Source organism: Aethina tumida, chromosome 6, assembly GCF_024364675.1.
Source record: "Aethina tumida isolate Nest 87 chromosome 6, icAetTumi1.1, whole genome shotgun sequence".
In the NCBI taxonomy this organism is placed as follows: Eukaryota; Metazoa; Arthropoda; class Insecta; order Coleoptera; family Nitidulidae; genus Aethina; species Aethina tumida.
The window spans coordinates 12,688,160-12,702,096 of record NC_065440.1 but is presented as its reverse complement, the minus strand read 5'-3'; the positions used below and the strand labels follow the sequence as shown (position 1 = coordinate 12,702,096).

General features: G+C 28.7%; 2 protein-coding genes across 14 annotated transcripts in view; one reads left to right on the top strand and one right to left on the bottom strand.

The window, feature by feature from the left end:
• Nucleotides 1-4,644, top strand: part of LOC109605430 (mitogen-activated protein kinase-binding protein 1) — a 75,819-nt gene extending 71,175 nt beyond the window's left edge. For 5 of the 11 annotated variants that reach the window (XM_049968972.1, XM_049968975.1, XM_049968970.1 and 2 more), the window contains 5 exons: nt 1,839-1,946; nt 2,138-2,374; nt 2,467-2,619; nt 3,058-3,144; nt 3,321-4,644. In XM_049968972.1, coding sequence (XP_049824929.1) covers nt 1,839-1,946; nt 2,138-2,374; nt 2,467-2,619; nt 3,058-3,144; nt 3,321-3,682 — 947 coding nt within the window. In that variant the 3' untranslated portion in view covers nt 3,683-4,644. Of the gene's footprint in view, nt 1-1,836; nt 1,947-2,137; nt 2,375-2,466; nt 2,620-3,057; nt 3,145-3,320 lie in introns of those variants that run through there. The other 6 variants (XR_007548438.1, XR_007548436.1, XM_049968976.1 and 3 more) reach the window with 5 other exon arrangements.
• Nucleotides 4,645-5,599: 955 nt separating this feature from the next.
• Nucleotides 5,600-11,768, bottom strand: LOC109607754 (WSCD family member AAEL009094). 3 transcript variants are annotated; one of them, XM_020024226.2, is made up of 5 exons: nt 11,684-11,768; nt 8,069-8,237; nt 6,859-7,060; nt 6,553-6,804; nt 5,600-6,499 (listed from the first exon to the last, which is right to left on the bottom strand). In XM_020024226.2, exons 2-5 carry the CDS (start codon nt 8,189-8,191, stop codon nt 6,165-6,167), a joined length of 912 nt encoding a protein of 303 aa, XP_019879785.1. In that variant the 5' UTR covers nt 8,192-8,237; nt 11,684-11,768; the 3' UTR covers nt 5,600-6,164. The 3 variants fall into 3 exon arrangements, with proteins under 3 accessions (XP_019879785.1, XP_049824524.1, XP_049824525.1); XM_049968567.1 differs by having other exon boundaries at nt 11,694-11,738; XM_049968568.1 differs by lacking the exon at nt 11,684-11,768 and adding an exon at nt 11,273-11,287.
• Between the last annotated feature and the right edge of the window lie 2,169 nt (nt 11,769-13,937).

The window sequence follows — 13,937 nt, the reverse complement described above, 5'->3', positions numbered from 1 at the left end:
GTCCTGACGTGCTTAGATAAAAAAATACTCAATAATATCATATTACATTACATATTATATTACTTACAATATTTTCATTACCAAAGATTTTAACTAATTTTCTTGACATTTTAAAAAATGTATGTCTACTCTTACTATAAATATCTTAGTAAAACTTACCTAATGAATAGTTAGTATTTTTATAACTATTGATATAAGGTAAGGAATACTTACCATTTTAAAAATTGTATGTCTTCTCTTATGACAGAATCTTGGAAAAATTTAACTCATAATTAGTTATTTAATTTTTATAGCTAATAATATAAGCGTCCATTTATCATTATACAAATTATGTCATCTCTTAATTCTAAATTACATGTCATACCATTCTAATAAATATGTCTTTTGTTTTCTGTAAATCATTTCTGTAAAATTTAACTCATAATTAGTTATACAATTTTTATAACTAATGATATAAGAAGTAAATTATGTCATTTCTTGGTTCTAAATCACTGGTTATCTTGGTAAAACTTACCTCATAAATAGTTATAGTATTTTTATAACTATTCACATAAAATAAATTATACTTACCATTCTAAAAGTTATGTCTCCTGTTATTTGTAAATCACAGAGTATCTTGGTAAAATTTAACTCATAATTAGTTATATAATTTTTATAACTAATGATATAAGAGGTCACATTTATTATTTTAAAAATTATGTCATTTCTTGGCTCTAAATCACTGGTTATGTTGGTAAAACTTACCTCATAAATAGTTATACTATTTTTATAACTATTCATATTAAGTGAGTTATATTTACCATTCTAAAAATTATGTCTCCTGTTATCTGTAAATCACAGAGTATATTGGTAAAATTTGACTCATAATTAGTTATATAATTTTTATAACTAATGATATAAGAGAAGTCACATTTATCATTTTAAAAATTATGTTATTTTTTCGTTCTAAATCACTGGTTATCTTGGTAAAACTTACCTCATAAATAGTTATAGTATTTTTATAACTATTCATATGAAATAAGTTACACTTACCATTCTAAAAATTATGTCTCCTCTTATCTATAAATCACAGAGTATCTTGGTAAAATTTAACTCATAATTAGTTATATAATTTTTATAACTAATGATATAAGAGAAGTCACATTTATCATTTTAAAAATTATGTCATTTCTTGGTTCTAAATCAGTGGTTATCTTGATAAAACGTACCTCATAAATAGTTATAGTATTTTTATAAACATTTATTTGAGATAAGTTATATTTACCATCCTAAAAGTTATGTCTCCTGTTATCTGTAAATCACAGAGTATCTTGGTAAAATATAACTCATAGTTAGGTATATGGTTTTTATAATTAATGACTAAGATAAGACATATTTATCATTTTAAAAATTATGTCTTTTGTTGTCAGTATATCGCAGATTATCTTGGTAAAACTTGCCTTATAAATAGTTACAGTTTTTTATAACTAAATACAAGATGACTCATACTCATTTTAAAAATTGTGTTTTCAGTAAGATAACTGGCGATATAGTCTTATTTACACATTTAAATAAAAATAATATTAATTCAATTTGTAAATATCAAAACTACAGTTTAATTTCAGTTTTTCCTGTATTTTTTTTATCTGAGCACGACAGTTTTAGAGAATTTTACTGTAAATAAGCACAAAGTCTCCTCCAAGAGTCTCCAAGGTAAGACCCAAGGACGTCGAAAACTGACAGTAACAAACACGGCCGCAGTCCCATTTCACACATCGTTCCCGCCCTCGATAAACCGTCGCCACACCCCCACCCCCCCACCATCGAAATTCTCTCGTGTTTCTGCATGGTTTTTTCAGTGTACGTGGACGACGACGAGCGCGAGGACTCGAGCCTGCGCCGTTCCTGCAGCCTGGTCGATCTGAGCATGCCCAGCGCCGTGCTGCCCAACCGCAAGCTCGACAACGGTAAGACGAAACCGGTGTACGGTGGCGGGAATGCTTTCATCAAGAACCACATTTTGTTGGTGTGCGCATGCGTTAATCATACTATTTACTTTTGACTAACGTTAGTTTGAATGTTTAACACGGGCGGAAGCCGGACGCTTCCGCACCTCGTTCGCATCACAACTAACCCGGGCCTGTTGGGGGGATGCCAGTTTCAGGTAAAAAGAACCAGACGACGGTGACCCGGACCAAGTCTCGATACGAGAAGAACACGTCGATAACGCGCAGCCGGTCGACGACCGTGCTCAACGCGTCGGACTCGGACAACGACAGCCAGGACAAGAAGATATCGAGGCTGATGCGGCCCACCATCAGCTCGCACAACAAGATCAACAACGCGGGCAACAACAAGCTCAGCAGCAGCAGGAAGAAACAGTCTTACTCCACTAGTATGTCGCATTTTTAACGTGGTGTCTAATCCCTGTTGATTAACTTAACTGGAGGTTGTGTTTGTTTCGGGGCTAACGTTTGGTTTTTGTAGGCAATTTGAGCACGGTGGGCGTGGAAAACATGTCGACATCTGACGACGATTTGGAGAGTAAGAAGCCGGTGGCGCCGCCCAGGAACCGAAGCGGCAACTTCGACAACTCGGTGATTCACCGGAAGGCACTGAACAATAAAGACAAGTCCAAAGGTATCAACCTTAACATCTCAGATTTACTAATAATAATAATAATTATAATAAACACTGTTATCATAAATATATATATTTTAAACCAGTGTAATAGTAATAATACATCTTTAGAACACTGAACAAATTCACTGAACGATTTTATACTTGAAATATTTGATAATTATTCCGAAAGTTGGACATTCCGTTGTAATTCCAACTGGAGGTTTCACTGCCTCAGTAGTATGTATAATTACCAAATATTTTTTAGTTCCATTACTCAGATATTCCACAAGGCCACGCTGGCACTGACAATTTAGGTAATAAACTAATCTAACAACCAATCAATGTAAATTGTGTCGTCGTTCACGTTGTACACGTTTTCTGTGGCTTTTTCAGTGAATTTTTCAGGTTGCCACAATTAATTAATTCGAAATCACGTGCCACGTTTCTTTGTTGTAGCCTCACGCCATACAATTCACTTTGACGACACACTAACGAACGACGATTTAATGTCGATCGAGAGCTTAGATTTGTCGTCTATCGAAAGTAAGTGTTGCTTGCATGCCTGTGACATTTCTAGCAGAGCTTTTCGATTTTAAGCACAAAAGACTAATTGTAGTCTCTGATTCAACGCTTTAGTCAAGATGCAGCATGTCAGTAAACACAATTCGCTGTCCTCCCCAAAGTAAATCCGGTAAATTTATCATTGTTTTCCTCTTTAGTTTCGAACCAACTGTGCGAGGACACGGTCCAGCAGCTGAGCAAGGCGGCCGAGAACGTGGTGAAGCTGTACAACAGCCTGGCGCAGGAGCCGGACCTGGAGCAGAACGCGGGCGCACAGGGACAGATGGAACGCGTGCGCCAATCCATAATCCGCACCCACAGGATATTCCACGACTGCCTCTTCTCCGACGTGAAGCAAACGAACAGCAACATCGACGTGAACCAGACCGACACGGTCAAAAAGCTGAACGATCTGGCGGCCAAAGGTTCGACCAGTCGACACTCGGTGATCACGATCATGGAACAGTACTCCGACATACTGTTGGACATGGTGCAGCAGAAGATACACTCGAACATTTGATGCGTGTGAATGTTTGTGTCGGTCCCGGTCCGTATTTATGCAATTGTGTCGGTCGTTTTGCTATTGTTTTATTAAGTTTTCACGCTTTTTTGTTTATATTGTAATCTGGCTAATTAACATGTTTGCGCCTGCAAAGCTAGTCAAAAACACATTTTTACCTAGACTGTTTTATTTGATTATCTTTTATTTGAAACTGTTGTTTAATGTTCATTTTATTAATTGTTTAAGACATCACTAATAGGCCAAATATTAAAAAACAAAGCTTATTTACCTTGTGTTATCGCAATTTACACGATTTTTGTCATTGTTTCTGTAACACATCTGTTACGTGCCAAAACAAGCCCTAATCAAATAGTTTTTAACATTCCATTATATGGCTGTAAGTAACTATATTAAATGTACTGAACGAATATAAATAAATGTAAGTGTTGGTAAAAGCACAGTCCTAATTATTAAATAGTACTGTGTCTGTTTTAAATTTGCCAAATTAGCTTAGAACGTTGATAACGATGGAATTATGAGATTAATGGAATTTTACGAGCTTCCCTATTTTGTACGTACTTAAGTCAGTTTGTATTTTATTAAAATCAACCTGCCTCCGAGTTTTTACCACAATTGTTGTTGGCGTTCTATCTGGGATATAATACCAGCAATTATTGAGGTAAAAGCTTGAGGGGAGGTTGATTGTTTGTACACACATTTTTAACTGTGTTAATATGGAACGTTGTTCCGTATTTATGGTGAATTATTGTATATCTTGTAATGTTTTTAATTGTACATTTTTTAATTTACACTTAATATGAATCCCCTGTTTTTATTTTGTAATCAATTATTGGAGATTGTATTCGAGTTGTCAATTTATGTCTGTACGTCTAATTTGGACGTGGCAGTCACACCCTTTGTAACCCCAGACTGTAATTTGATAATGAATGAATAAATAAATGTAGTTTGAATAAATTTTACACCCACCCTTTTTGTTTTACAATTTTAGAAGCTAAACTTAAGGTAAGTAAAATATCTCTTTGGGACAATGAAATAATTTAATGTAAAATATATACTAAAGTTCTTTGGATTAATCATTAAGATACATATACTAATAGGTTATTTATTCACAGGAACATGATGATTACTATATAAATAATTGAATAATTAATGTCCCAGGTGATTTACGTCCATAATAGATAGATAGTTTCCTAAGATACCAGTAATACTTTGAACCCTTATAAGAAGGACTAAGCTGCTTAAATAGTACCAAGTAGGCAGAAGTTTCTGATTGATTTTGACGTTTCGGAGATCTCCCTGTATAAACAAGTTATCATGATACTTTTGTATATAATTTTTCCAGTATTTACTAATTAGTTTTAGGAGGAGAATAAAAAAACCAATGGAAATATATTAGGAACTGCTTCATAAAGTACTTTCATTGCTAGAAGACCTGAGCAGCTCAAATATAACCTTTTAAATCCTTTTTCTAGTTTGCTTCAACATTTAGCAAAGTAGAAAGAATATAAAAGAGATTAGATTTGTACTCAGGTGAATAATTCAAATGGCAATCAGTTCCCAAATAAATGTAACTGGATGTTACTCTAAGGTGGTTCCAGATATTGATGAAACATCTACATCTTAAGAGACACAGCCAGAAACAAGGCTTATAAAAGGCAATATTCAGTAGAAATAAACAATTAATCGTTTTTTTTATCATATTTAAGGATTATTATTTGATGTGTCACCTCATTTGGCCAATGACAAAATTAACTTACTATTTTTGTGCTAACCAAACTATAAAAAATGATATGTAAGAGTAGAGCTTCCCCAAGAAGTAATGGAGAAGATTCTGGAGCTGCTCAGCATCATCTTCTCTGAGTAAAATAATCATATTGATTGACATGTTTAGAAGGTAGAAATAAAGAACGTACATTGTTTAAAATCTGTATTTGTTATTATGTAACAAGAAAAAGTAAATCACAAAGTATAGGAAATGTCTGTAGTGTAAAAAGTCTGCGCAAAAGTACACAGCAATATAAACCGTATAAAAAGATCTAGAAGTAACTTACAACAAAACTTGTACTGTTTTAATACGAAAACACCGACAAATAAAATTATCACCGAGTTCATACGTTTCTACCACACAATAAGAAACTTTTTGGCAAACAATAATCGGTGTGTAAAATTATCTAACACTAACCTACTTCATTTCTATCGAGAGTTGTTTTATCGCACCTTCAAAAACAATCAACGTGGCCCAGTCACGTTAACAGTACCCGAAATACAACACGACCTGATTTACCCTGTCTAGTAAAACTAAAAACGACAACATGATTATGTGAGTTCGATGTGAAACGAAACATCCTAAAACCTAAATTCACTAAACCCCAATCCCTCCCTCATACACAAAAACAAATCAATAAGAAAAACATTGCTCGCAATTTACCCTTTTTTACGATTCGAGTTATTGTCATGCGTGTAATTCCAACGGGCGCCATCATCTCATCGGGGCCGGAGATGCGAAGCTGTAGATCGCATCGTAGACGGTCGTCCGCACCTCCTCCAGCATCTTCTTCATCTTGGCCGTGTACGGGTCGAAGTTCAGCACCCGTTTCTTCCTGCGGTAGATGCCCTCCTTGCGTTCGACGGCGCATTTGAAACGGGGCTGGATGGGTACCTCCATGAACTCCAGTATGGAGCGTAGGGTGTGCTCCGTGTTCTCCACCAGCTGCTCGTAGAAGATCACGTGCGTGGGACCGGTGAAGTTGTACAGCCAGTCCAGGTTCATGAGTTTCCAGCCTTGGAGCTTGTCCGTCACGAACTGTTGCCAATCTGTAACGCACAAATGTGTTCAAGGGGTTCTAGGCAAAGTAGTACCGACGTACATTTCCCCTTGGTTCTTTTATAGCGGTCGGGGGAGGCGAAGCCGATGTGACCGCCACTTTGACGGTTGAACTCGGCCTGTATGGCCGCACCCGGTGTCCTGATTAGTAGAATTGCTTTGGCGAACTTAGATCGGGCAGTTGGTCCCCATTCGTGCGTCTTCACCACAAGTACTGAACCATTGGTGACGCTCTCGGCAGGAAAACCGTTCTTCAGTAGGCCGTAGTCTTTGTATACTGATCCTGTGTATATACCTTACAGGAAAAACGTTTTAGCACAATTTTATTATCTATAGAACTAAGTAGTACCAGTGGATTGTTGCAAGAGGTAGCGCAACCAAGTGTTGCCGCTTCCAGGGAACGAGGCCAATGCTATGGGGCTTCTAGGAGGATCGAAGTATTGTAAGTTGCCGCACCATTGGATCTTCGAGCGTTTCAAGGGCGGTCTGAAACCGGGAACAGCGTACTCGAAGTGTTTCAGTCTGGAAGCGTGAAGTGTATAATCCGTGCCCTAAACTCAGAACAACATGTTAGATATTTTATATTTCTAGACTCCAACTAAAAAGCTTTTTGTTAACTGCAGCTGTATCAGCCATTTCTTTCAATTTACAATCATTAGCTGGAAAGTGGCTGTAGACGAAACATATTAAAATACTTAAGACAACAGAAGCCTTACATAAAGACTTACGAAGGACGTGGCTTAACCATTTCTTTACTCATTTCATTCATCTTTTCAGGCCATGTTTCATGCATTACTTCATTTATCAGTTCATTCATTATTTCAGTCATCATTTCATTCAACTTTATATTGACTAGCTTGAAAGTGACTGGAGATACTGCAGACGAAACAAATTGAGACATTAATGTCAATAGAAGTGCTTAAGAAAAAGACTTCTGAACAATTTAGAGGTCGTCTGAAGCTACATTGGAATTGTATGTGTGTAGGGTTGTTGCACATACGAAGGACGTACCTTAATCATTTCTTTACTAATTTCATTCATCTTTTCATTCCTTATGTCAGTCATTACTTCATTTATTAGCTCATTAATAAGTTCATTCATTATTTCAGTCATCATTTCATTCAACTTTACAATGACTAGCTTGAAAGTGACTGGAGGTACTGAAGACGAAACAAATTAAGACATTTAAGACAATAGAAGTCCTTAAGAAAAAGACTTCACAACAATTTAGAGGTTGTTTGAATAGTGTGCGCATAGGTTCATTGCGCATATGAAGGGCGTGGCTTATCAGTCCCAATCTCAACTTTCATTTATTATTCATTATAAATAATTTCAGCATTACAAAGGAGTGTCACAGATGCACCCTCCGAAACAACCCGACTCGTACATTGTAAAATGCAAATCGTCCCGCTTTGATGGGCACAGTAAAAAGGCGAGATTGTTTGAACCTATTTACATAATTTGCCGCGACGCTCAGGATTTTAATCCCGGCAACAAACAGGTCTGACGGATCTCGTGGGCGTGCCTGATTGAATTCAGTTACGGCTTCGGTTACGTACCTTGGAGTTTCCGGCGCCGGATCCCGGATCGTGGAAGGTGACGGCGGACAGGATGAGGACGCCGGCTAAATAGACGAACAGGAGGAACGCCAACACCCAGAAACGTACTCTTGTGACGAGCATTGGTCCATTTTTCGGGTGGAAGCTCCTGTTTTTACTGCCGCTTAGTCTGTAAACGAATTAGATGATGGTGACACTTGTTTGAACGTGTTACTATTGCCTGCAAAAATGGTGGTCAGTAAAACTTGTTGCGCCCGTTAATCCCTTCGTTTTAATTACTGGTGTTTGTTTGATAAAAAAGAACCTGCTGTTTGTTTTTGGATTAATAAATTAAATAACTGAAGTGATATCATTGTTGTGCGGATCGATATGTTATATGTATTTACACCTGGATTTCCAGCAGAAAATAGCTCTGATCACGCAACTGCGATAAACGATTTTGCAGGGGTAGTTTCTACTATTAATCAAAGTGTGTAGATAGACAACGTACGCAGAGTGGAAATAATTACCATAAACAATGTGGAAACTCTATTAAAAAATGTAATATTAAAATTATTTTAAGCTAAAGAAATGTAAACACCTTAGAAATATTTCAAATATTTAGACATTTAGAAAGTTATGGATCCTCAATTAATAAAAAAATTATTTTATAGGGTAATATAAATGTTTATAAAATTAATTAACGATTTTCAATTACTAATTACCTTATTAAACATTTTAATGGACACACTGAATATGGTAATTAATAAAATATTATAGTATGGGGTATAATAAATGTATTAATTTTTTAATTATTATATTTTTAATTAAAACTTTTAAAAAATAGTAACTGAAATGTTTAACATGGATTACATAAATTAATATATTGTAACATCTTTAAAAATGGTGAAAATAAACGATAAAAATAAAAATTAAAAAAATGTATACACTTTATAAATTCAAAATGTTTTTAATATTCCTATTATTACATAAATATTAAATAAATAATTTAATTTATAAATGGAAAGCATATGATAAAATTGAATTAAAAATTTTATATACAAAATATTTATTATATCTCTTAAACATTCTATTAATTAAATATTCATTAATCATTTAATGAAATGATTGAAAATTTAAATAAACGTGATCATGCGAACTAATGTATTTAAATTTAATTAAACAAATATTTAACAAAATTAACATGAAATAATTAAAACAAATAAAATTCATTATAGAAAAATATTTTCGAATTAAAATATTTAAACAAAGTTGTTAATCAATGTACGTATTTCAATATATTCGTAATTAAAAATAAAAATATGTGTACATTATTTATTATTTAAAGCATTTTAAGGTTATAATAAAAGATTAAAAACAATATAAACAATTACATAAATAAAAAATTAAAGTTAACAGAATTGTAAACATATTTAACATTAAATTTATAAAAAATATTTATTAAAAAGTGTGTGTAACATGTGAATAAATTTTTAATTAATAATTTATTTAAATTTAAATTAATATTTATAATAAAATAATTTTAAATAGGTACTTAAATAAATAAAACAAAAATAAATCAATACAGGAAAATAATAATATTTAAAAGATTCAATAAAAAAAAAAACATTTTAAATATTAAAATTAAATTAATAATTTAAATTAACAAAAAAATACATTCATTTAAATAAATAAATAAATAAATAAATATTTAATAAATAATTCAATAAAAAATGTATACATATTTTAAATATAATAAATTGTAAAAATATAATAAAATATTTAATATAATTAATAAAATATTTATGAAGGATTTTAAAATTACGTCTAAATTGATTGATTGTTATAAATTATTTAAGAAATTACAAAATTAATAAATGAAAAAATTTCTTAACGAAAATTATAATTAAATAATAGAATAGTATATATTAACATTTAAATGATTAGTACAATTAAATAATTAAAAAATAACGGAATACTGAAAACAGTTAAAAAATTTGATAATAAAATTAAACATTTTTTAATTTTATAAATTAATTACAAAATAGAAAAAAATATGAATATGTAATTAATAAAATGAATAGTTAAAAAAAGAATATATTTAAATACCTTTAAATTAGTAAATTTAAATAAATGAAAAACAAAAATTCAGAAAAATAATGATAATCAGACAATTTGACAATAAAATTTTTATATTTTTTAATATTATACAATTTTTAATTTTTATAAAAATATTCTAATGGATTTTAATTATAATACATTTTATGAGATTATGCTATTAAATATATAAAAATATATTTTTTACTGCCATTATTTTTTTTTGTATTCATTTATTTTATATTTTAAAATTATTGATAATTTATTTAAATAATTTAAATATTTAGATGCTTTTAATTTATAAAATTTTTTTAATTATATAATATTAATTATATAATATTATTTTAAAATATGTTTTTTTAATTATATTAATGAATATCATATAATAAAATATATATAAAATAATCAAAAAAAAAAATAATAAAAAAAAATTAATATATATATATATATATATATATATATATATATATATATATATATATAATATCAATTCATTTAAAATATAATAATAATAATATATTTAAATATATTATTTAAAAAAAAATAAACTATTTTAAATTTTTATGTACAATAAATGAGTAGAAAAGGTAGTAAAACTACTTAATTAATTTTTTACAATTATCCAAACTTAAATTAATAAAACAATTATACTATAATAAATATTTCTTAATACCACTTAATTTTTACTTTCACCTAAATGATTTGAATAATTAATAATATGTTTAATATTATAAATATTTCATTTTGTCGCTTTTTATTATTAAAAACATTTTAAATAAATATACAAGTTTATTATGAGTTTTATTTTAGAAATAATAATTAATTTTTATTTTCAAATAAATTAAAAACATTAAATTTTATTGTTATACTTAATTTAGTTGTTTTTAAATAATTTTCTTAAAACAATAAAATATATAATAACAATTTATTTAAAATATAATATTAATAATAATAATAATAATAATAAAATTATCTATTTTAAATTTTAATGTACAATAGACGAATGGAAAAGATAGTAATGACATAAAATTATGTTTTATATAATTTTATGTTTTATAATTGATATGAATTTTATTAAAGATAAAATGTGTATAGGATCAAATTCATTCAAAAAATTGTTTTACTTACTAACTCACTGAAATTTGCATTTTATTTATGAATATTAAATCTACAAGCCAAAGACGAAAACACTCACTTTAAAATAAACATTTAAGCAATTTTGAGTGCAACTAAATGGTTTTGCCGTTTTATCATTCCAACACACTTAAAAACACTTTTAATATTAAATTTTAGTGCAACATTAAACACTATTTTTACTATTTCACAAACGTCACGACATAGACAATCGTGTATATTTAATTATTGCAATAAATATTAACACCAGAACATAAAACAAAGTCAAGCATCGGTCCTTTTTAAAAGGGACTCCTTGTTTTTGTTCATCCTCGACTTCAGGAGATGGTTGTGCTCCCACGGAGAAGAGCAGGAAAGGGCTCAAAGGACAAATTACTTGAAGGAAATGAAAAAAAAAAAACTCACCTGCCATTACCTGAGCAACGTCGGATCGAGAGCGGCGCGGCGTGACGGCGGAGGTGTCGGCGTCGCGACGCTGCCTCCTGCACTGATTCTGTGTGTTCCGGCAGGGCGTCGTCATGGGGGCCGCGTCGCGTCGATTTTCCTTCGTCGTCAGCGGTACCAAAACGGCCGTCGGAACGGTTTTTCGCGATCGCGTGACGGCTTCGGCGACGCTTAATTGAACGACGCCGGAGAGGAAAATCTTCCGGATGATTTGGTTCGTTTGTTTCGTTATGATTTATTTTTTTTTCTCGTTGTTTAACGTTTGTGGAGTGTCGGTGTTCGGACCGACGGGAATATTGTTTCGGTGAACAAAGGCCGGACGATTTGTTTTGCTTTGCCATCGACTGATGTAACGAAAGTTTTGTGTTTCCTTTGATTTTGATTGGGGAAATGTAAATATTTATTTTTTAACGTTTCTAGTTTGACACAAAGTTTCAAATTCTTTCTCAAATATGGCAAATATTAGAAAAAACAATATTATTTCTTATCCATTATTTATCTAAATGTATTTAAAATAAATTAATTTATATTATTAATAATAAAATATTTATGTTTTAATTTAATTAATTCATTTTTGTATAATAATTTTAAATGTTAATCATTAAATTCAATTTATTTAATTGAAAATAAAATTATAAAAAATAAATATTTAAAATATATAAACACATTGTTGGTATAAAATAGGTCTATTAAATAAATTACTAAAAAATATCAAAAAATTATAAATAATTTTAAATTGGTATATTTACATAAATAAAAATTGAGTAGAAAAAAATTAGAGTAATTAAAAAATTTGATAACAAAATTTATATAATAAGAAGTACAATTTATTAAAATATTTTATAAAATTATAAAATAGTATTGTTAAAATAAAATACGAATAAATAAATTATTTACGAATATTTGAAAAATCAAATTATAAATAATTTTGAATTAATAAATTTAATTGAATAAATAAGTAAAAATATGATAATAATATCTTTAATATAAGTATTGCTGTATTTTTTAACCATTTATTTATAATATTTATTCATTTATTTATTTATAATATTTTTATATATTTAAATTTACTAATTTTTATATTTCTGTATTGCGGACATATTTTTTTTTACTATTAAAATTTGAAAATAATAAAAAACTAAACTAATTAAATTTTGTATAATAATTTTAAATGATAACTATTAAATTCAATTTATTTAATTGAAAATAAAATTAAAAAAAAAATATTTAAAAAACACAACTAAATATAAATTTTAATATTAAATAAATATTTTTATATTTTAAAAAACAACTAAAAATGTTCATATGCAATAAATAAATACAAATTATTTATTGCATATTTAATATTTACTAAAATAGAAATATTTTCAGTTTATATAATTTAAATAAATATTAATATGACTTTTATTAAAATTAAGGCAAAGTTAAATTTAATTAATTACGTAAATGACAAATTTATATAAAAAATAAAAATTATCTGTGTGATATATATTCGTAAAAATTAAAAGAAGGATAAATTTAAATTTTACCATAATAAAATAATTTATAAAAATAAATTAAATCCTTATAGTCATAAAAAATTGAATTAATAATTTTTTTATAATAATGTTAAGATAATTTTAAATGAAAAAATATTTTATAAGATTAAGATTTTTATAATATTAGAAAATAAAATAATTTTATAAATAACAAATTAACAAAAAATAATAAATGTTAATAAATTCATAAAATAATTGGATATTATAAACTTTAATATAATTATAATATTAATACATTTTATTGCTTAATTAATTAATGTATAATGTTATTTTCAAATAAATTTAAAATTTTATCTTAATTATTATATTTAAAATTATAAAATTTAATTTAGTTGTTTTTAATTGTTTTTTATAAAACAATAAGGATTGAAATTATAAAAATTTATTTATTTTGGTAGAATTCAAATTTGTTGATAAGTTTGTCCTTTTGTTTTTTGTTAATTTACATACAGTTTATTGTTTATATAAATTTGACATTTATAAAATTTTATAAATTTAAATTTGTCTGTTTATTAATTTTTTATAATTATAAAAACTTAAATTAAGAAAATGTTTTTTATTTGAATAAATATTATTTAATACTATTTTAATTGTTACTTTCATCTGAATTCATTAATATGTTTTATTTTATAAATATTTAAATTTTATGTTTTTTATAATCCATTTTTAAAATATTA

Coding starts and splice junctions, on each gene's coding strand:
- LOC109607754 (XM_020024226.2), bottom strand. CDS start 8,191: ATGCTCGTCACAAGAGTACGTTTCTGGGTGTTGGCGTTCCTCCTGTTC. Junction 7,061..8,068: donor CCGGCGCCGGAAACTCCAAG/GTACGTAACCGA, acceptor TTCTGAGTTTAG/GGCACGGATTATACACTTCA. Junction 6,500..6,552: donor TAAAAGAACCAAGGGGAAAT/GTACGTCGGTAC, acceptor TGTGCGTTACAG/ATTGGCAACAGTTCGTGACG.